Below are 22,559 nucleotides of genomic sequence, written 5' to 3' on the forward strand. Positions count from 1 at the left end.
TTTAGTGGATTGGCTTTGGAGGACCCGTGCGCGCGAAGGCAAAGGCGGAAAGGGGGGATAGAGCGGGGGAGCGGGAGGCGGACTTACAGAAGCAGATGCTTAGTTACAGGAACCTGATTGGTCTATTTAAATTAAGCACAGTCAGGCGTTGGGTTCAAGGCAAAGACATAGCTGTTTGTTCTGGCGTGGCGGCCTTGTTTCAGCACTCTGGAAAAAGCCCTCAGCAAGGAGGAAGGGGGTCTTTCATTCCCCCCTTTTTCTTTATCATGGATAGAATCTTATATCCATTTGTCCTGTACTTATGTCAGTTTGGGGTTCGGCTTGTTTGAGGAGTTGATATTGCTGTGTCAGTACCATTGTCTGGATTACTGACAAGCGGTCTTTGATGAACTGAACAAGCTTATTTAGGATGTAAGGGCCAATCTCTCTCTGAGTTTATCCATTGTTTCCCTAACTACCCCTGTAAACGGCACCAGCCCATATTTTCCCAAGCAATTAACCTGGCAGGTTCTCTCTCAAACGGGGGAAGGGAAAGAGAATAAGCAAAAGAGTAAGATCAACGGCGAATGAGTCTCATCTTTAGTGGGTTTGGGGAGCGTTGGACGGTCCATTCCGAGTTCTGAGGGTGTCCTGTTTGTTCTTCCGGGTGTGCCGCTTTCACGTGGGAGGCGTGGATCCAGGCTGCAATCCCGTCAACTTTTAGCGCCGTGGGCGTTGTCAGGAGTACCGTGTGGGGTCCTCTCCAACGGGGTTTAAGGTTTGTGGCTCGATGTCTGCGGACACAAACGATGTCTCCGATTTTGTAGGGATGAGGCCGCAATGAGGTGTTAAGTTTTTCCTCGTAGGCGGCTGCCAGGGGTTTCCAGACCTCTTGTTGCATCAGCTGTAAGCCTTGCAGATGGGCCTGTATGGAGGGGGAGGGGGAATGAGCAGAGATATCTGGCGCAAAGAACGTGACAGCGGGGGGCGGAGCACCATAGAGAATTTCGAAGGGGGTTAATCCATGGGGCCTGGAGTATTTCTGGCCGGATAGAGTGCTAGAGGTAGGAGCAATACCCAATCTTTAGAGCCAGTTTCAAGCAGTAATTTAGTTAGAGTCTCCTTAATGGTCCTATTTATTCTTTCTACCTGTCCTGAACTCTGGGGTCTGTAAGCACAATGTAGCCTCCAATCAATCCCCAGCAGCTTGGCCACCGACTGACTTACCTGGGAGACAAAGGCGGGCCCGTTGTCAGACCCTAGTACCTCCGGCATTCCATACCTTGGAAAAATTTCTTCCAGTAGCTTCTTGGCGACTATGTTGGCGGTTTCCTTTTTGGTAGGAAAGGCTTCTGCCCATCCTGAAAAGGTATCTAGAAAAACTTCTGCCAATTGAAGGGCCTGGGTTAAGGCGATCAATTTTGCCCGCTGCGCCGAAGTGCCTTCTGGTAGCGCGCTTGCCCATACAATTTGAGAGTCGGTCGTGATGGCCGCTCCTGCTCGTCGTTTTCCATCCTGCAGGTAGCTACTGCCATCAGTATACCAGGTCAGGTCTGCATCCTTCATGGGCTGGTCAGTTAGGTCGGGCCGTGTCCCATGTGTTTCAGCAAGGATCCGGAAGTCGGCCAGGTCCTGGTGAAGAGCTTCGTCGAACAGCGTTGGGCTATTCTTAAACCCTTGTGGTAGCCGTGTCCAGGTTAACTGACCTGATATTCCCAAGTCTGGATCCTTCCATTCAAAGGCGAAGAGGGGCTGACTCTGAGGACTCAGTCTCAAACAAGAAAGCATCTTTGAGATCTAGGACTGTATACCAGGAGTGGGTTGGAGGCAGGGTGCTAAGTAAGTTGTAAGGGTTGGGCACCGTAGGGTGGATGTCTTCTACCCTCTTATTGACCTCTCTAAGGTCCTGAACCGGTTGGTAATCATTGGTACCAAGTTTCTTGACAGGTAACAGAGGAGTGTTCCAGGGAGACCGGCATGGGGTCAAAATGCCCTGGTCTAGTAACCGCCGTATGTGCGGTTTGATGCCCTGGTAGGCCTCATTGGACATAGGATATTGCTTAACATTGACAGGAATGGCCGTTGCCTTTAATTGTATGTGAATGGGGGGCTGCTGGATAGCTAGTCTTATTCCTCCTGTTTCCGCCCAGGCATCCGGGTAAGACGCAAGCCAGGACTCTATATTTCTCTGAGGTTGGGAGGGCTCCTCATGAAGTCTATATTCTTCTTCTAACTGTAGGGTAAGGACGTGTAAAGAAGTCCCGCTGGGGCCGGTCACAGTGGCCCCCTGAGGCTCAAAATGGATTTGAGCCTTGAGCTTCGTTAATAAATCTTTCCCCAGGAGTGGGTAGGGGCAGTCAGGCACATGAAGGAACGAGTAAGAAACTTTACCTGAAGCCAAATGTACTCTTCTCTCTGTAGTCCATTTATATTGTTTTCCTCCTGTTGCTCCTTGAATCCATGCCATCCCGTCGCTTAATGGTCCGAGGCTCTTGGTTAGAACGGAGTGTTGAGCCCCTGTATCTACTAAGAAAGTGACTGGTTGCCCACCAACGGTTAGGGTTACCCGGGGTTCAGGCGCGGGGGGGCTCCTGACCCTGACGGCCCTAGTCTTCGTCTAAAGCCATAAGTCTTGTGACTTGCTTAGCATTTTCCTTAGGGTGTCGGAATTTCTTCGGGCATTCCTTGGCCCAATGTCCCCTTTCTTTACAGTAGGCACATTGGTTTCGGTCTACTTGGGACCTCCTTATGTCTCCCTCCCTGTCTGACTTTCCTGCCTCTGGTCCTTGGCTGCCTTGCATTACGGCGGCCAAGATTTTGCTAAGTTCCTTACTTCGTTTACGTTCTCGTTTTTCTTCCCTTTCCTCAGCCTCCTTCTTTAGTTTCTCCTCTTTCTCTTCCTGCAATTTCCTAAGTCGTTCCTCCTTTTCTTCCTGCAACTTTCCTCTTTTTCTTCCTGCAACTTTCCTCCTTTTCTTCCTGCAACTTCCTAAGTCTCTCTTTTATTAAAAATCCTTTCTGCCTCCTTTAATAAATCTTGCAAAGAGAAATCTTGTAGATTCTCTAAGCGCTGTAGTTTATTCCTTATATCTGGTGCTGACTGCCATATAAACGTCATAGAAACGTTTCCTCTCTGCTCATTGCTATCTGGGTCAAAGGGCGTATACCTGCGATAAGTCTCCTTAAGCCTTTCTAGGAAAGCGGTTGGAGATTCCTCTGATCCCTGAGTGACCTGTCTTACCTGAGCCAAATTGGTGGGGTGGCGCCCCACATTATGGAGACCTGCTATGAGTAACTGGCGGTAAAGATTTAGGTGGTTCCTACCTTCGGCCGTATTAAAATCCCAGGCAGGACGAGTCAAAGGGAAGGCAGCATCTATCACATTAGGGAGTTGTGTGGGCCTCCTCTTTCTTTTATCTCTCTGGCCAAGGGTCCAATGGCAGTCCTTGGGCCGTCCCGGGGGAGCCCCCAGGACCCATGTAGCACTGAGCTCTGAATCCAGGTGAGATGTGGACCAGCTTGGCAGCACCAGAGAAAAGGATGCTACAGAGGCAGCCAGTGAGAGCTCGGGCTTCAGGGGGACTTGTAGCACCAGCCATGGTACACCTAGCCACTCAGCATCCCTGGGCCCTCCCCGCAGCTGCAAGCTCAGCTCGCCTGAGATCTCCCATTCCTTAAATCTTTCTTACATATCTCCTACTTTCCTACATACAGAGTTGCTTTCTTTATTTTCATCAGTCTTAGTTACACTAAGCAGAATTTTGTACTCTTAGAAACACCTTAATCTCTAGCGAAAACTAAGTATTAACCAATTGTGAACATTATAACAGAATTCTTTAGATGGCAAATTATGAATCAGTTAAGCACAAAACATGTTTACCAACAGATTTAAATATTCTTAGTTTCCTTGCTATAATAAGTTAAAAGCACAAACTTATGTTCAGTAATCAATGCTTTGGTATTCTATTCTATCTGAAAAAGACCTAGATGTCCAACAAATTTAATTTTATTTGTTATCCAAGCAAAACTTTGAACTTTTAGGTTACTAAAGACTTTGAAAGCTACTTTAACAATTACCCATTAAAACTTTGAGACAGACAATTAACCATCAGTTTAGTAATTTCTTTTTGCTAACAAATTTTAACCAGTAACATGAGCTTATTTGACCTTCAGTAAACTTTGAAGTTTTACATTTACTGCTGATAACTTAAAAGGCATGTCGATCTTAATTGAAACATCAAACTTAACTTAGGGTTAAGCAGTCCAAGTCAGGCCAGAGAAAGCAGGGAACTTCCCCAAAACAAAGAAGTTTTGGCAGCTGCTTGGGAATATTCCTTAAGGTCTCTGTCCTGAGTTAGACCAACCCCAGTTGGCTCTGGTTACAGCCATTGGCTCCCTTATATCCTCCTGTCCACTATCTTTCTTGTTTCTATTTCTGGCATACCTGTCTCTTACTTACTGGTTCTGTCTCTAAAATCGCACATTTTCTTTGCTAGGCATAGTGTCTCTTTCTCTCCCAAGGGCACAGAGATGGCGAGCAGCTGCAGGAGTCAGGAGGCCCCCGACTGCCTGGACAGAGGAGCAGCTCAGAACTTGCAGCCGCGCCGCACCGTGCAGCCCAGGCGGTAGGGGCGTTCCTTCTAGCTTCCGCTCCAGCTTGCCTAGCCCACTTCTGAGCTCCCTCTTTTTTTCTTCGCCCCAGCTGCACATTCGTGGGGGCGGGGGCGCACCAGTTTATCTGCCTTACATAGTCACACACATGGAATCAAGGGAAACCCAAAGTGCAACGAGAAAGATACACAAAACACATAAGACATTTAACGAGCCGGCAAAAAGAAACGCTGCGCGATTTCGGAGCAAAACCGAAAGTACAGATTCAGACGGCCGTGAGGAATCCTCTGTGGCCCACAGACAGACGTATCCCTCGGATACGTGTGGGGCCCCGAAAAATTGGGCCCCTCTGATCCCTGGGGCGTCCCCCAGGGTGGCAGGGGAGAAGTCAGAGTTCGTCAACTCCTTCTCAAGCTGCCCAGAATACAGATCTACTACGTGTAGTAGTACAGTCCTATACAGGCGTATAGGCAGACAGACGGAAAACGAGAACATGAGACAGAAGACGAGAACCCAGGTATTAAGGCTTAAATGCTGGCCAGCTTATCTCCCGGTGGGAGTCAGTTGGATCCTTGGGCAGGAGTCCGATGATCTCGGTGGAACCTCCAAATGTAAGACCCGCGGATCCCTGTACCCAAGAATTCAACACTACCACAGGATGCAAATAGCAAGAGGATCTTTATTGTAACGCGGGCGCCTGCGGGTGGTCAGCAGCTCCTGCCAGCTGAGCACCCCAGGCTGGGGTGGTGCAGGGTTTTTATAGACAGGTACAAACAAGTTTTGGGTGAGGCGGGGCTGATTGGCTGACAGTTTGAACATTTGAAAAAGGCATACTTGGCTTTAGTGGATTGGCTTTGGAGGACCCGTGCGCGCGAAGGCAAAGGCGGAAAGGGGGGATAGAGCGGGGGAGCGGGAGGCGGACTTACAGAAGCAGATGCTTAGTTACAGGAACCTGATTGGTCTATTTAAATTAAGCACAGTCAGGCGTTGGGTTCAAGGCAAAGACATAGCTGTTTGTTCTGGCGTGGCGGCCTTGTTTCAGCACTCTGGAAAAAGCCCTCAGCAAGGAGGAAGGGGGTCTTTCATTCCCCCCTTTTTCTTTATCATGGATAGAATCTTATATCCATTTGTCCTGTACTTATGTCAGTTTGGGGTTCGGCTTGTTTGAGGAGTTGATATTGCTGTGTCAGTACCATTGTCTGGATTACTGACAAGCGGTCTTTGATGAACTGAACAAGCTTATTTAGGATGTAAGGGCCAATCTCTCTCTGAGTTTATCCATTGTTTCCCTAACTACCCCTGTAAACGGCACCAGCCCATATTTTCCCAAGCAATTAACCTGGCAGGTTCTCTCTCAAACGGGGGAAGGGAAAGAGAATAAGCAAAAGAGTAAGATCAACGGCGAATGAGTCTCATCTTTAGTGGGTTTGGGGAGCGTTGGACGGTCCATTCCGAGTTCTGAGGGTGTCCTGTTTGTTCTTCCGGGTGTGCCGCTTTCACGTGGGAGGCGTGGATCCAGGCTGCAATCCCGTCAACTTTTAGCGCCGTGGGCGTTGTCAGGAGTACCGTGTGGGGTCCTCTCCAACGGGGTTTAAGGTTTGTGGCTCGATGTCTGCGGACACAAACGATGTCTCCGATTTTGTAGGGATGAGGCCGCAATGAGGTGTTAAGTTTTTCCTCGTAGGCGGCTGCCAGGGGTTTCCAGACCTCTTGTTGCATCAGCTGTAAGCCTTGCAGATGGGCCTGTATGGAGGGGGAGGGGGAATGAGCAGAGATATCTGGCGCAAAGAACGTGACAGCGGGGGGCGGAGCACCATAGAGAATTTCGAAGGGGGTTAATCCATGGGGCCTGGAGTATTTCTGGCCGGATAGAGTGCTAGAGGTAGGAGCAATACCCAATCTTTAGAGCCAGTTTCAAGCAGTAATTTAGTTAGAGTCTCCTTAATGGTCCTATTTATTCTTTCTACCTGTCCTGAACTCTGGGGTCTGTAAGCACAATGTAGTCTCCAATCAATCCCCAGCAGCTTGGCCACCGACTGACTTACCTGGGAGACAAAGGCGGGCCCGTTGTCAGACCCTAGTACCTCCGGCATTCCATACCTTGGAAAAATTTCTTCCAGTAGCTTCTTGGCGACTATGTTGGCGGTTTCCTTTTTGGTAGGAAAGGCTTCTGCCCATCCTGAAAAGGTATCTAGAAAAACTTCTGCCAATTGAAGGGCCTGGGTTAAGGCGATCAATTTTGCCCGCTGCGCCGAAGTGCCTTCTGGTAGCGCGCTTGCCCATACAATTTGAGAGTCGGTCGTGATGGCCGCTCCTGCTCGTCGTTTTCCATCCTGCAGGTAGCTACTGCCATCAGTATACCAGGTCAGGTCTGCATCCTTCATGGGCTGGTCAGTTAGGTCGGGCCGTGTCCCATGTGTTTCAGCAAGGATCCGGAAGTCGGCCAGGTCCTGGTGAAGAGCTTCGTCGAACAGCGTTGGGCTATTCTTAAACCCTTGTGGTAGCCGTGTCCAGGTTAACTGACCTGATATTCCCAAGTCTGGATCCTTCCATTCAAAGGCGAAGAGGGGCTGACTCTGAGGACTCAGTCTCAAACAAGAAAGCATCTTTGAGATCTAGGACTGTATACCAGGAGTGGGTTGGAGGCAGGGTGCTAAGTAAGTTGTAAGGGTTGGGCACCGTAGGGTGGATGTCTTCTACCCTCTTATTGACCTCTCTAAGGTCCTGAACCGGTTGGTAATCATTGGTACCAAGTTTCTTGACAGGTAACAGAGGAGTGTTCCAGGGAGACCGGCATGGGGTCAAAATGCCCTGGTCTAGTAACCGCCGTATGTGCGGTTTGATGCCCTGGTAGGCCTCATTGGACATAGGATATTGCTTAACATTGACAGGAATGGCCGTTGCCTTTAATTGTATGTGAATGGGGGGCTGCTGGATAGCTAGTCTTATTCCTCCTGTTTCCGCCCAGGCATCCGGGTAAGACGCAAGCCAGGACTCTATATTTCTCTGAGGTTGGGAGGGCTCCTCATGAAGTCTATATTCTTCTTCTAACTGTAGGGTAAGGACGTGTAAAGAAGTCCCGCTGGGGCCGGTCACAGTGGCCCCCTGAGGCTCAAAATGGATTTGAGCCTTGAGCTTCGTTAATAAATCTTTCCCCAGGAGTGGGTAGGGGCAGTCAGGCACATGAAGGAACGAGTAAGAAACTTTACCTGAAGCCAAATGTACTCTTCTCTCTGTAGTCCATTTATATTGTTTTCCTCCTGTTGCTCCTTGAATCCATGCCATCCCGTCGCTTAATGGTCCGAGGCTCTTGGTTAGAACGGAGTGTTGAGCCCCTGTATCTACTAAGAAAGTGACTGGTTGCCCACCAACGGTTAGGGTTACCCGGGGTTCAGGCGCGGGGGGGCTCCTGACCCTGACGGCCCTAGTCTTCGTCTAAAGCCATAAGTCTTGTGACTTGCTTAGCATTTTCCTTAGGGTGTCGGAATTTCTTCGGGCATTCCTTGGCCCAATGTCCCCTTTCTTTACAGTAGGCACATTGGTTTCGGTCTACTTGGGACCTCCTTATGTCTCCCTCCCTGTCTGACTTTCCTGCCTCTGGTCCTTGGCTGCCTTGCATTACGGCGGCCAAGATTTTGCTAAGTTCCTTACTTCGTTTACGTTCTCGTTTTTCTTCCCTTTCCTCAGCCTCCTTCTTTAGTTTCTCCTCTTTCTCTTCCTGCAATTTCCTAAGTCGTTCCTCCTTTTCTTCCTGCAACTTTCCTCTTTTTCTTCCTGCAACTTTCCTCCTTTTCTTCCTGCAACTTCCTAAGTCTCTCTTTTATTAAAAATCCTTTCTGCCTCCTTTAATAAATCTTGCAAAGAGAAATCTTGTAGATTCTCTAAGCGCTGTAGTTTATTCCTTATATCTGGTGCTGACTGCCATATAAACGTCATAGAAACGTTTCCTCTCTGCTCATTGCTATCTGGGTCAAAGGGCGTATACCTGCGATAAGTCTCCTTAAGCCTTTCTAGGAAAGCGGTTGGAGATTCCTCTGATCCCTGAGTGACCTGTCTTACCTGAGCCAAATTGGTGGGGTGGCGCCCCACATTATGGAGACCTGCTATGAGTAACTGGCGGTAAAGATTTAGGTGGTTCCTACCTTCGGCCGTATTAAAATCCCAGGCAGGACGAGTCAAAGGGAAGGCAGCATCTATCACATTAGGGAGTTGTGTGGGCCTCCTCTTTCTTTTATCTCTCTGGCCAAGGGTCCAATGGCAGTCCTTGGGCCGTCCCGGGGGAGCCCCCAGGACCCATGTAGCACTGAGCTCTGAATCCAGGTGAGATGTGGACCAGCTTGGCAGCACCAGAGAAAAGGATGCTACAGAGGCAGCCAGTGAGAGCTCGGGCTTCAGGGGGACTTGTAGCACCAGCCATGGTACACCTAGCCACTCAGCATCCCTGGGCCCTCCCCGCAGCTGCAAGCTCAGCTCGCCTGAGATCTCCCATTCCTTAAATCTTTCTTACATATCTCCTACTTTCCTACATACAGAGTTGCTTTCTTTATTTTCATCAGTCTTAGTTACACTAAGCAGAATTTTGTACTCTTAGAAACACCTTAATCTCTAGCGAAAACTAAGTATTAACCAATTGTGAACATTATAACAGAATTCTTTAGATGGCAAATTATGAATCAGTTAAGCACAAAACATGTTTACCAACAGATTTAAATATTCTTAGTTTCCTTGCTATAATAAGTTAAAAGCACAAACTTATGTTCAGTAATCAATGCTTTGGTATTCTATTCTATCTGAAAAAGACCTAGATGTCCAACAAATTTAATTTTATTTGTTATCCAAGCAAAACTTTGAACTTTTAGGTTACTAAAGACTTTGAAAGCTACTTTAACAATTACCCATTAAAACTTTGAGACAGACAATTAACCATCAGTTTAGTAATTTCTTTTTGCTAACAAATTTTAACCAGTAACATGAGCTTATTTGACCTTCAGTAAACTTTGAAGTTTTACATTTACTGCTGATAACTTAAAAGGCATGTCGATCTTAATTGAAACATCAAACTTAACTTAGGGTTAAGCAGTCCAAGTCAGGCCAGAGAAAGCAGGGAACTTCCCCAAAACAAAGAAGTTTTGGCAGCTGCTTGGGAATATTCCTTAAGGTCTCTGTCCTGAGTTAGACCAACCCCAGTTGGCTCTGGTTACAGCCATTGGCTCCCTTATATCCTCCTGTCCACTATCTTTCTTGTTTCTATTTCTGGCATACCTGTCTCTTACTTACTGGTTCTGTCTCTAAAATCGCACATTTTCTTTGCTAGGCATAGTGTCTCTTTCTCTCCCAAGGGCACAGAGATGGCGAGCAGCTGCAGGAGTCAGGAGGCCCCCGACTGCCTGGACAGAGGAGCAGCTCAGAACTTGCAGCCGCGCCGCACCGTGCAGCCCAGGCGGTAGGGGCGTTCCTTCTAGCTTCCGCTCCAGCTTGCCTAGCCCACTTCTGAGCTCCCTCTTTTTTTCTTCGCCCCAGCTGCACATTCGTGGGGGCGGGGGCGCACCAGTTTATCTGCCTTACATAGTCACACACATGGAATCAAGGGAAACCCAAAGTGCAACGAGAAAGATACACAAAACACATAAGACATTTAACGAGCCGGCAAAAAGAAACGCTGCGCGATTTCGGAGCAAAACCGAAAGTACAGATTCAGACGGCCGTGAGGAATCCTCTGTGGCCCACAGACAGACGTATCCCTCGGATACGTGTGGGGCCCCGAAAAATTGGGCCCCTCTGATCCCTGGGGCGTCCCCCAGGGTGGCAGGGGAGAAGTCAGAGTTCGTCAACTCCTTCTCAAGCTGCCCAGAATACAGATCTACTACGTGTAGTAGTACAGTCCTATACAGGCGTATAGGCAGACAGACGGAAAACGAGAACATGAGACAGAAGACGAGAACCCAGGTATTAAGGCTTAAATGCTGGCCAGCTTATCTCCCGGTGGGAGTCAGTTGGATCCTTGGGCAGGAGTCCGATGATCTCGGTGGAACCTCCAAATGTAAGACCCGCGGATCCCTGTACCCAAGAATTCAACACTACCACAGGATGCAAATAGCAAGAGGATCTTTATTGTAACGCGGGCGCCTGCGGGTGGTCAGCAGCTCCTGCCAGCTGAGCACCCCAGGCTGGGGTGGTGCAGGGTTTTTATAGACAGGTACAAACAAGTTTTGGGTGAGGCGGGGCTGATTGGCTGACAGTTTGAACATTTGAAAAAGGCATACTTGGCTTTAGTGGATTGGCTTTGGAGGACCCGTGCGCGCGAAGGCAAAGGCGGAAAGGGGGGATAGAGCGGGGGAGCGGGAGGCGGACTTACAGAAGCAGATGCTTAGTTACAGGAACCTGATTGGTCTATTTAAATTAAGCACAGTCAGGCGTTGGGTTCAAGGCAAAGACATAGCTGTTTGTTCTGGCGTGGCGGCCTTGTTTCAGCACTCTGGAAAAAGCCCTCAGCAAGGAGGAAGGGGGTCTTTCAGTATATTTGTCAAAGGATTTTCAAGAAACAGAAATATTGTCTACCAAATCGAAATACAAGGACATACAAACCAAATACAAACTAACCCCCACCCAAGTTAATGGTATTTCTCATCTACCAGCTGACAAAATTTTAAAAATCGGATACTATAAAATTTTGGAAAAATTGAAAAACAAAAGGACACTCACCCATGCAGCTGGAGATGGAAAATGAACATAACCACCACGAGAAACATTTTTGGCATCACGTATCGGAGCTGAACGAACGCTCGGTATGGTGCTTTGCACACGGGGCACGTGGGAGTCACGTGGCAAGATTTAAAGCTGCAGCAGCCGGAGTCCACCTGTATCTGGTCTGATTTAACGCATGTAGAGTGACATCTTGGTGTTGGGCGTTTTACAAGCTCCCCCGGTGATTCTCAAGAGCAGTGATGTTTGGGAACCTCGGCCATTCTCTGTCACTCAGGGTCTGCACCAGAGTCCGTGACTTTGAGGATCTCTTCCACGTGTCTACCAGGACAATTAGAAGAAAGGTAACAGTAACTACAGTCATGATAGCAGTGTAATTAAAACAATCGGAATGTCCATCGATCTAGAATGAATAAATCATAGTGGAATACTGAGCAAAACAGAAAAAATAAAATAAAACTGCATGCTTCAATAGCATTGATTCTCAGAAGCCTAATACTGAGGGAAGGAAGTGTGTCTCAAGATAAATGCAGTATTACTCTCAGTTGTATGGTGTCTAAGATACACAACACTTAGAGTTTTGATAAGACATACACAATTGGATAACCAAGAATATAGAAAATACAGGTGGCAAGGAGTGTAGATTTCAAGATGGTGGTTGATTCGGAGAGAAAGGAAAGTAAGAAGTGGCCAGGATAGAAATTCTGGAAGCTGCACCTCAGGTCCTATGTCTTGACTCAGTTGTAGTGTGTAGCTGGTTCTTTTCCTGTTCCTTACCTCTGCTGCACCTCATGTCCTATGTCTTGACTCAGTTATAGAGTGCAGCTGGTTCTTTTCCTGTTCCTTACCTCTATCTAAGGTTTCATACACATTCTGCATTAGTTATATTTCACAAATTTTTTGTCATTAACATGAAATGCATTATTTGTTTCAGGGGTACAGGTCTGTGAATCATCAGTTTATACAATTCACAGCCCTCACCATAGCACATGCCCCCCACAATGTCCATCCCCCAGCCACCCCATCCCTCCCAGCCCCCTCCCTACCAGCAACCTTCAGCTTTATTCCTGAGATTAAGAGTCTCTTATGGTTTGTCTCCCTCTGGATCCCGCTTGTTTCATTTCTCTCTCCCTTCTCACCACCCCTTGGCCCTGCCTCTCAAATTCCTCCTATCAGGGAGATCATATGATAATTGTCTTTCTCTAGTTGACTTATTTCGCTCAGCATAATACCCTCTAGTTCCATCCATGTCGCTGAAGGTGGATTTCACAACAATTTTAAAAGAAACGATTGCAGAGATTTTATACAGAAGAGTGGACGATCACGGGATCATGCAGTAACCGTCACTCAGGCCACCGAGAACAGAGTGCACAGGTGCAGCGTCAAGAGAGAATACAATAGTACTGTGGCAAGGGTCTTGGTAAAACGTTGTACAGTTAAGCCTAGGTAACTACAGGAGGTCTAAGTCACGGGTGGTTCAGGGAGGCACTCAGGACTTAGCAATTCAGAAAATGAAGCAGATCACGATGGGCAGGGTCGGCAGCAGGAGTGCAAGGTCAAAGGTATCTCATGGGTTTTTATGCTGAGTCACGTGACGACACCGATGTCCTTCATTAAGGCAGGAAAGCATGCAGGTGGAAGAAAGATCTTCTTCCCCAACAAGGCCATGCTCCTGTGGACCAGTTCGATCAGACTTGGCTCCTCCACCATCAGGATGGATATGAAGGCTGGATATAAAAGCTGGGTCTCAGGAGGAACACTCAGGTGCATTTCTGAGGCTCAGCAGTCTATAACTCCTGCATGTAATTATGGCTAAAAAGAGATTTCATAGAAAAATGTAAAGTGAGAGGACAAATTTTGAGGCAGGTATAGAAGGTCTGGGCAAAGCACACTGACAAGACATACCCAACAACTGAAATGACCCGATGAGGTGTTCTGACCTTGGGAAAACAAAAAATACTGCCGTATATCAGCAGAAGTCGCTTTTACTTATTGCATATTAAATGCTTTTTAAAAAAATTAAAACCTAGGTGATCCTATGGCTGATACAAGCCAGTGATTAAAAAACACAGAACCCCTCCACACATTTTTTTAAATAAAAAATGCTGTCATTGACAATTTAAAACGAAAATCTATAAATTCATTTCAGCAATGTATAAAACTAAGCATCTGCTACTCATTTCCTAGTCAAAATTCTAAGGAAATGAGAAAACAGTAATTGCATAGAACTTTGATGCATCTTTTAAGTTCAAGCAAGTATCAACAGATATGTTTAACTTCACAGTATTTACATGGCCCATTTTTCTTAAATTATAGAACTTTACAGAAAGTCCTAAAATTTTAACATACCTGGTCTGTCTCGGACATTGCGGAAGGTAAGCTGCACAGCTGCAGTCCTTTTCCTTTCAAACAGGAACCTGCAAAGATTTGAAAATGAAAAGGGGGGTGGCCTGAAGAATCTGAGAAAGTAAGTGGCAATTAGAAGGCTGAACCACCAACTAACGGGATGATGTTATTTCGTGCCAGACGTCCCTGCTTGAAAAATGCAAAACTCTGTAACATGAGCATCGTCCCATATTAGTTAGACCAATGAGGCTCATGTGGTTTAGATAACTTGCTGAAGGTCATTGACCTACATGAGGCAGTTCAGAATGGAATCCGTGATGATCTAACTATAGGTTCATCACAAATGACGATGAGATAATGTTTCTGGAAGCAGGACTGGTCCAAATGTTCTTAAAATACAGAACTCCGCTGCTTTCATCATTTTAATTTATTGCCCTCAACCCAGTTTTCCTTCTTGTATACAGACTGAATTCTTCGTAAAATAATTTGTGTAGCTTATCCAAAAGCTGTCTGCCACTTTATTCATTGAATGAGCATGAATTCCTTTGTGTAATACCTTGTATTATTCATTCATGATATTAGAGCTCACTTCTGTACAAACAATGAATCATGGATTTCAATTTTGAAACAATATTAATCATTAATGGCATCTAAATCTGTCTACTTTATGGGCATGCACAGATTTCTACAAGATAAAAATGTTACATGCAGCAAAAAATCAACAAAATAAATCTAACGTTTCAGGAACATGAAACGTGTTCTTCATTCTTCATAAATTATACCAGGTTTTAATTATTACGGTTATTTTATAGCCATTGCTATTTACAACTGCACAGAAGTTTATATATTTATTTATTTCCTAAATAAAAGAGCTCCATCTCCATCCTAAGAACATGCAAGCCCCTTTCCCAATCTCGCCTGAATTTTCCTTCACAATTTTCTCTTCCATTCCTCCCCTCCATTTATTTTGTGCTCTAGATATACCAGACTCATCAAGAGTCCTAAAGCATTAATATACATTGCAGTCTTTGTTTCTTTTTGTGGCAGTGATCCCTGTTCTGAAACCAGCTAATATGGAAAATCCTCCTCCTCACTCCACCCCTGAATCATTTTTGTTTACCAGACAAATTGTTGTATTTATCCTTCCATGTCCAGCCCAAAAATGCAGTCTTTCTTGAAGCACCTTCTTCAAACGTCCATGGCCCACTCTTCTGCTTGAATTGAGTATCCCTTGCTCAGTACTTCTAAGTAAACATATAAAAGGATGTTCAAAATCAACTATCAGGTAAGTTAAATTAATAACATAAGGCCACTATACAAGCAAAAGACCGACTAAATTAAAAAGAGAGAATATGTATATCAACTAAGGCCTAGAGTCAAGGGAAATGGTATGTACCGCTGCTGACACGCAAATTCCTCTTCTCGTTTTCAGGAGGTATCAGCCATATCTAGTCAGTCCAGACTAACAGATACCCTATGGCCCAATAATTGTGCTCCTGGTTATATATGCACAGAATTATACAGTATATGTACCAAAGGACGTACATGAACAAGGAGATAACAAAGATTATAAAGCAAGAGCCGAGACTAAAACAGACTACCAATGCCTATCAAGGAAGAATGAGCGAATGATTGGTGGTATATCCATAAAGTGAAATAATAACAGTGAAAATGGAATGAAAGACTTCTGCTATCTGGTACAACATGCAATCTTGAGTAGTATTCTGTTCAGGATGGCAGATAGGAGAGAGGACGCATATATGACATAGTGACAAAAATTCAAAAAATCAGCAAAATCCCTCTCAGGCGTTACAAAACAGGATCGTGGGTAGCTTTATGGAGATGAGAATGAGGAAAGTAAAGACTGGGTGAAGGTCTGGGGGATGGTCTACAGTGCTGAAAATATTCTATTCCTTGATCCAGATGGTGTTTTGTGGTTAAAATTCTTGAGCTATCCAGCTATGATGTCTGCTCTGTCTATATATATCACACTTCCAAAAAAAGACTATTAAAATATGAAGCTATAAAGTGCTTGGCATTCTGTATCTCAGAGGAATATAGAATTGGTCTCCAGGATTTATATAGAAGAGCTCTTTTAAAATTCTTTTAAATCAAGTAACGGGAAAAGACAATCACACTAATGGCAGAGATAAGTCAAATAGCACAGAGGGAAAAGCGGGTATGGTGACCTCGATGGGTTCTGAACTGTTATTTATTTCGGAGTGGTAGCAGTCAGTGTGAAACCTCAAACAGTATAGTTGTTACGGTGTGAAAACATTCAGGTAGTATCCTTTGGGTATATTCCACTAAATTTCCATAGATTTAGTCTCCGTTATAATGCAGTGAGCTATTGTTATAGGGAATTTGATTTTTTAGAATGTTATTTGTTATATCAAGGATGGAGTTGACCTGACAAAATTTCATCTGCATATTTACCTTTCTCCTATGAAGCAAAGTTCACGACCCAGTATTCACACTTTTCGTATGTATTTTCTCCGTGTTTGAGAAATGAGCATAGTACTACAAATTCACAAAACGGGATGGAAGTTCATGGGCTCAAATGTTAACAATGCCAGCCTGTATGGTCACATTAGGCTGAACCCATCCACGACAGTTTCTATTATCAGGGACTGATAATCATGAAGGAATAATTGTCTGTATTTTGTTTCCCTTGAACGCGAGGTTGCCAATTTATAATATAATTTAACATGCGGAAGTACTGAAAACAAACTGTCTTTCAACTTCCTATCAACTCTAGGATTTGATAAAGGCAGTGTGCACTAATATTTCCCTTTTTAACCTTTAGAGAATTACAGCAATTCCAATAGCCTGTCTCAGAGAGTACATGACCTGCAATGCAGCATCTGCCCTGAGGGGAGATTTCCCCTCAATTTCATATGTTTGAAAATTCTTACATAAGCGATGATGTGAGTTTTACATGATTAGTTACTGAAACATTGAAAATCCAGCCTCAATTACAGATAAGTCTTTTGTCTGCATGTTTTGTTTTCAAATAAACCGAAATACACTCTGCATAGGAGCAATGCCTTTCTCCTGGTCTTAACATTTGCATGAATCCCTAGACATTTTGGATTTTTAATAAGCAACTTCAAAACTGGGTGTTTCTGGAAATCTTCCTACTGATGGGTGGTGCATAATCCTCAAAACTGACCATTTCACAATCACGCATAAGCAGTCTGAGCATTTCTACTGAGCCCATGCAGACTTGTTGCAGGGAAGCTGGAGAACCAGGTTGATTTAGCTGCTGAATGCTTGCGTTTCCTTTTGCTTCTGAGTCCATCTCCAGTCTTCCTGGATCTTACCTGGCCCGTGCATAAAGCAAAGGGAAGAAGACCAGCTACCTGCGGACTCGCAGGACAACCTGCTGGTCTCTGTTACTGCTGGAACAGATCACCAGGGAGCAAATTAGCATAAACTGAGCATCCTAAAACAAAAATTGATCTCAGGGTTCTGGAGGGCGGAAGCTGGATGGGTCTCAGAGGGCTCAAATCAAGGTGTTTGGCAAGGCTGCATTCTTTCCTGGAGGCTCTATGGAGCATCCTTTTTCCTTGCCTTTTTTTTCTGTCTTCTGGAGACTGCCTCCTATTCCTTGGCAAGTGGGTTTCCTTTCTATCTTCCAAGCCAGCAGGCCTGCATTCCTCTGATCCCATTTCTTCATCCCAGGTGCTGTCTGACCAGAGCTGCGAAAGGCTCTCTGATGCATCTGATTAGACTTGACCCCCCCAGATAATCTAGGACCATCTGCCCATATGGATGTTTTCAACATTAATCCCCTCCATAAAATCCCTTTTTCCAGGTAAGGTAATCTAGGCAGCGGTTACAGAGATTAGCACCGTATTCTATTAGTATTCTTCTGCCGACTACGAAAGAAAACACTGTAATGTGTTATTGGAGGTTGGGTTTTTTGAAGACGAATGAACTAAATCATTAGGCAAATGCTGAAAAAATACTCAATGAATACAATATCTAGGGACTCACACTGTAAAGTGTCACAGATGACCACCAGTCCTCTCTTCACTTGGTGTAAACAGCACAACACATCATTTGTATCACTATCCGGAGGGAGGGAAGACCTTGAGAGCCTCCATTGTCCAGTATATGTCCACGGGTTGTGATTTGTTTTGTTCGCTTCCCGTGATCTAAGCTCCTTTCATACATGGGGGTATTTGACATGAGGCGGACTTCTGACTGAAGGGTTTGGCACTTACTATTATGGGCTGTAACGCGCTCTCTTCACCCTGGCAGCCAGCCTGGGTCCATATAATCTACTGTCTGCCAGTCAGATGCACTCATGCCTGGTGCCTACTGTGCTCACTGGCAGCCTCCCGGGACCCATGTGCCCACATTAATGCCCTCAGCTGTCTCCTGAAGCATGAGTTCACTGTGGTTTCTACAACGCAGGACCCCTTGTTTGCTGGCTTTGTTCCCATTTACTGAACATGGTTTCTCAGCTTTATGTTGATTCTGTGAGCATCCTGATATCCTTAACATAAATTCCATCTCTGCTTACAATAGCCAAAATAGGGATCTGGTATTTACAACCAAGAATGCATAGCTGAGTCTATTTATTACCTTGAAATCCCAGGAAATAAATGATCAGGGGAAAAAGAAAAAGATTGGCTTTACTAACATGTTTTAGCTGATCTTGAATCTATATTCTACGATGTAAATCACCAAAAATCTGCTAAGGAAATTTCCTATCGTACAGAATGAGAACAGAAAAATAACTGGGATTCTGAGGTCACGTAAGCATGATTTTTTAAAAAGACAAAATCATAAGTCTATATATGAAAACACCTTGTATCATGGTGAATTTAATTAAAGGAAAGTCTGTGCGCTGGTTTTACTTTCATATCTATTAATGAACTAACCACATTTGAAAGTCAGATTGTTGTATTTTAGGCAGCCAGAAGAATGGAATCACTGATAATACTGATTTTCTCAGCACAGTATAGCATAAAAAATTCTCTTGGTGAGGGATTACATTCACACAATAGAATTTTAAATATCATTCTAGAAAGACATCATAGAAGGGTGCTCTTTTTGTTCACTTGCTCCAAGAAAGGCTGTTTTTTTCTTTTTTTGCCCCCCCACCTCATTCCTTTTTTTTTTTTAAGATTTTATTTATTTATTTGACAGAGAGAGATACAAGTAGGCAGAGAGGCAGGCGTTTCCACACCGCTGACTGAGCCCACCCTTGCCACCACCCCAACGAAGGACTCTGATTCCCCACTACACTAGGTTTCTCTCCCTAAAAAGGAAAAAAAAAAAAGCCTTTTTAAGCAAAATGGTGAGAAAGGGGTAGGGGCATGGTAGAACACCATGTTTGGAACTTGTCATACAAGTGTGGGAAAAGAAAACTTCGTTTTTGGTTAACGTTTTTGTGCACAGGAGAAGCGCATCTCCAGCAAGCGCCCCCAGCTCGGGTCACACCGACGCGGTGCAAGTTTCTTCTCCCGGCTTTTAGATGTACAGCCAAATGACAGGATAACAGACTGTGATTCAAAATGCAGGTCTGCTGTGTGGGTTTGCCAACACATGAAGTGCTGGGAGGGAACAGACGTGCAAGCGTGGAGAGAAGTCAAAGGAGAAAGACGAGGAGGGTGATCTGTTCAGCGCGGTGGCATGCGGGAGTTCCTGCAAGGAGACGTGCCTTTGTGAGAGCAGCAAGCCCAAAGGGATTGGTTTAAACATGTAGAGGAATTAATATTTAACACAGACATGGAATGGACAATAATCTGGAAGGCACACATTTGAGAATTAAATGTTTAAAGCAGCATTCTATTTAAAAGGTGGGAGGGAAGGAAGCCATGGACCATTGTGTGGTCAGTAGTACATAAAGAAGTTGGTTTGTTTCCAATGGGTATTCCCATTAATGTTTGATCATTAACCCATTTAAAAGTGGGTCATTTTCTGCATCACAGTACAATGACTCTCAAGCTGTCACCAGCCACTTAATGGAAAGCAAGTTTCATTAGAACAGATATCCAGCCAGAACTGATACAGTCTGAATTGAAATACAGGATGAGAAGGGTCACCTGACTTAAAAAACTTGATTTGCCAATATAATATTCTAAGTTCAATGACACAGCAGTATCCCTCAGAGACATCATCCCTGTCAAGTCTCCGAAAACGTAGAATGCCCCAAGTTTCTTCTTAAAGAACCAACAAAATTACATCAATTTGGTGCCTAGTTCCCATGCCTAATGAAGACAATTACTTCTGTCTTTCTCCTATTAGGAACAACGATAGTTTAGTACGGCTGCACGCAAAATCACTTCAAATAGTTATTGATGACTCGCGTTTCAGTAGGGCTAGCCTCAGTTGCCTTTCGTTTTGAAGACATTACTTAATTTCTCTTTACCACCGAAAGATTCCATTGTGAATTCCTTTCCAGTATCACTAGGCATCATGGCTCCGGAGACAACACCGTAAAGCTGTTCCTGCCTGCACATCAGCTGAGACACTGAAGGAAACGTGATTGATTCACGTTTCCAAGGCTCCTCTGCTTATGGCTTTAACTGTACCTTATCGATCCGTGCTCTTTAAAACCAGTTCTGAAGTGTGGCCAAGCCTCTCCTCCATGTTTTTTTTTTTGGCCCCAAAATTCACAAGGAGGCATCTGATAGCTAGTCACCTCCTCTCAAAAGAAGTCAGGACAATGCTCTCTGCTGGAGTTGGGTATACTTAAAAAGCGGAGGAAAGGTCATGCTTCGTTCTTAAGCTTGTGGACTTCCATTTCATTGTAGGATAGCTTTTCTTGAGAATTCATGTTAGTAGAAGGGTGCACACTCTGATTTTCAGAAAATACGTAATATTGAATGACAAAACTCGTCAAAACGAGCCTATGATCCACATAGAAGCTTATATGTCTCTCACTTCTTTGATGGCCCCATTGATACCTGGAAAGAAAAGTGCCTTTAGTCTCAACTGAGTCATTAAGCTACATGACTTAGGGTTACACAAGGCCTTTTTGGGTTACACACGGCCTTTTTATTATGTCCTCATTCTTTGAGAGTTTTTACTAGATGATGAGCTGAAAAGTGCTGGGACACTCTTGTTTTTAAGCATTGTTCTTTATTTCTTTCTTAGTTCTGCATGCCCTAAAGTAAAGGACTTGAAAACACTGCTGCTGCATGTTGTTGCTGTATTTCTACCCTCATGTCTAACTCATTCCAAATCTATGAAATTTCTATGTAGACAAATGGAGATGAATGTAAAGATCCCTGAGTTTGATTTTATCATCAGGAAAAAAAAAATATCCTCAATTTTTCCATAGATATGCAGAGAGGTATATTATTAAGTAAGATACCGGAAAGAGTGAGATAATATGTTGCGAAGTAGGCATGAAAGACCCTATTTTAGTAAGAGATCCAAGATTTTATTTATAATAAAATAACTGCAGATGCCCACGCTAAGGAGAGAGAAAGAGGCAATCTCACAGCAGGGAAAGCTGTCGGCGTATTTGAGTTCTAATTAAGAAAGGAAGCATGGAGCTGGAGAGCTAGCTAAGCCAGGTGGGAGGGTGAGTAGCACCAAGCCCACACACAGCACATTTCTATGTAGAGAATATGGCAACTGCTGTCTGTCTTGTTCCAATTACCGTATATCAAATAAAGGGCTTGACTCTATGCTTAGATGCAGACGAATGTCAGGAAGCCCTGCTCACCTTTTTCAAAACACAATCATATTTCTCAGAATGTGAACCTGACCTGAAATTCACTGGGTTTTTTTAATTAAAAGCAAAAAAATTCACCAAGTTGCTCCATCTCTGAAGTGCCAAACCCAATGGTAATTCCAAGGCTACATTCACAAACAGGGCCAGGCTTTGCCAATGAAACAGATGCTATCCTTGGAAGTCCTTTCCCCTTTTGTTGGGTAGCATCTGAGCCTTCTTCACTACCAAATGATGACAAATAAAAGACAATAGTATTTGTGGTTCCAAGAATATTTAAGTCAGGAAAGTATGTACTAGAAAAATGTGCATGCCAATACACACCTGTGCTCAGGGCCTACACACACCTGATAAACACAAGAGGCACAATGGTTTTTCTTATATCTCACAACGGCATCCTCATTCGACTGACTGGCGAGATACAGCCAGTCATCACCTCATTTCTACCTCCTGCTCTTGGAGACAATGCCTCTTTGAACCTTATTGCTTGATGTGGCTAGAGTGTGCTATTTATTCCTTTAAGTCACACCCAGGACCCCAGACCCTAAAACACATTACAAGTCATAGGAAATGTCTGCAGAGCTCGTGTTCTATAAATGGACATACCTTCTATAATGTTGATTCTGAATATTGCCTCCATGATCGATTTAGAAGAATTTACCTCTTATTGACCTCCTATAAAAAATTACTGGAGAGAAGGGAAAATGTTTCATTACCCCAAATATTTCTACATATGTATGTATCAACGTACATGCTGAGGTGAAGAAAAAAAGTGTAAGAATTCTGCTTGCCCATACCCATAAATTCGGAGAACCATCTGCAAAAGAAATAGAATTGTATGTGTGTTGTGTTTGTGCGCACAACTTTTCATGATAATATTAAAAGTTGAAAATTCAATAAAAATATCAATAGCAGCAAATTATTGGGAGGAAATGGACATAAACACGAAATGAAAAAGCTAAGAAAGTAAAGTCGTTGTTTTTGGAAAGTGAGAACTGGAAGTGGGGAGGCTGAGGTAGGGAACATCTTTTTTTTTTTTTTTAAGATTTATTTAATTTGAGAGAGAAAGAGAGAGCACGAGCATGCAGGCTGGCAGGGGGAGGAGCAGAGGGAGAGGGACAATTCTCAAGCAGACTCCGCACTGACCATGATCTTGACACGGGGCTCAATCCCAGGACCTTAAGATCATGACCTGAGCCAAAAGCCAAGAGTTGGATGCTTAACT

General features: G+C 44.5%; 2 protein-coding genes across 2 annotated transcripts; both read right to left on the minus strand.

The window, feature by feature from the left end:
* Positions 1–518: 518 nt before the first annotated feature.
* LOC123953931 lies at positions 519–4,689 on the minus strand. The gene is given in 4 exon segments (XM_046024370.1): positions 519–1,021; positions 1,129–1,759; positions 1,761–2,596; positions 4,462–4,689. Coding segments are annotated over 4 exon segments (2,160 nt in total). The 3' UTR covers positions 519–556.
* Positions 4,690–5,947: 1,258 nt separating this feature from the next.
* LOC123953933 lies at positions 5,948–10,118 on the minus strand. Its single transcript, XM_046024371.1, is given in 4 exon segments — positions 5,948–6,450; positions 6,636–7,188; positions 7,190–8,025; positions 9,891–10,118. Coding segments are annotated over 4 exon segments (2,082 nt in total). The 3' UTR covers positions 5,948–5,985.
* Between the last annotated feature and the right edge of the window lie 12,441 nt (positions 10,119–22,559).

This window comes from Meles meles, chromosome 12, assembly GCF_922984935.1.
Source record: "Meles meles chromosome 12, mMelMel3.1 paternal haplotype, whole genome shotgun sequence".
Lineage (NCBI taxonomy): Eukaryota > Metazoa > Chordata > Mammalia > Carnivora > Mustelidae > Meles > Meles meles.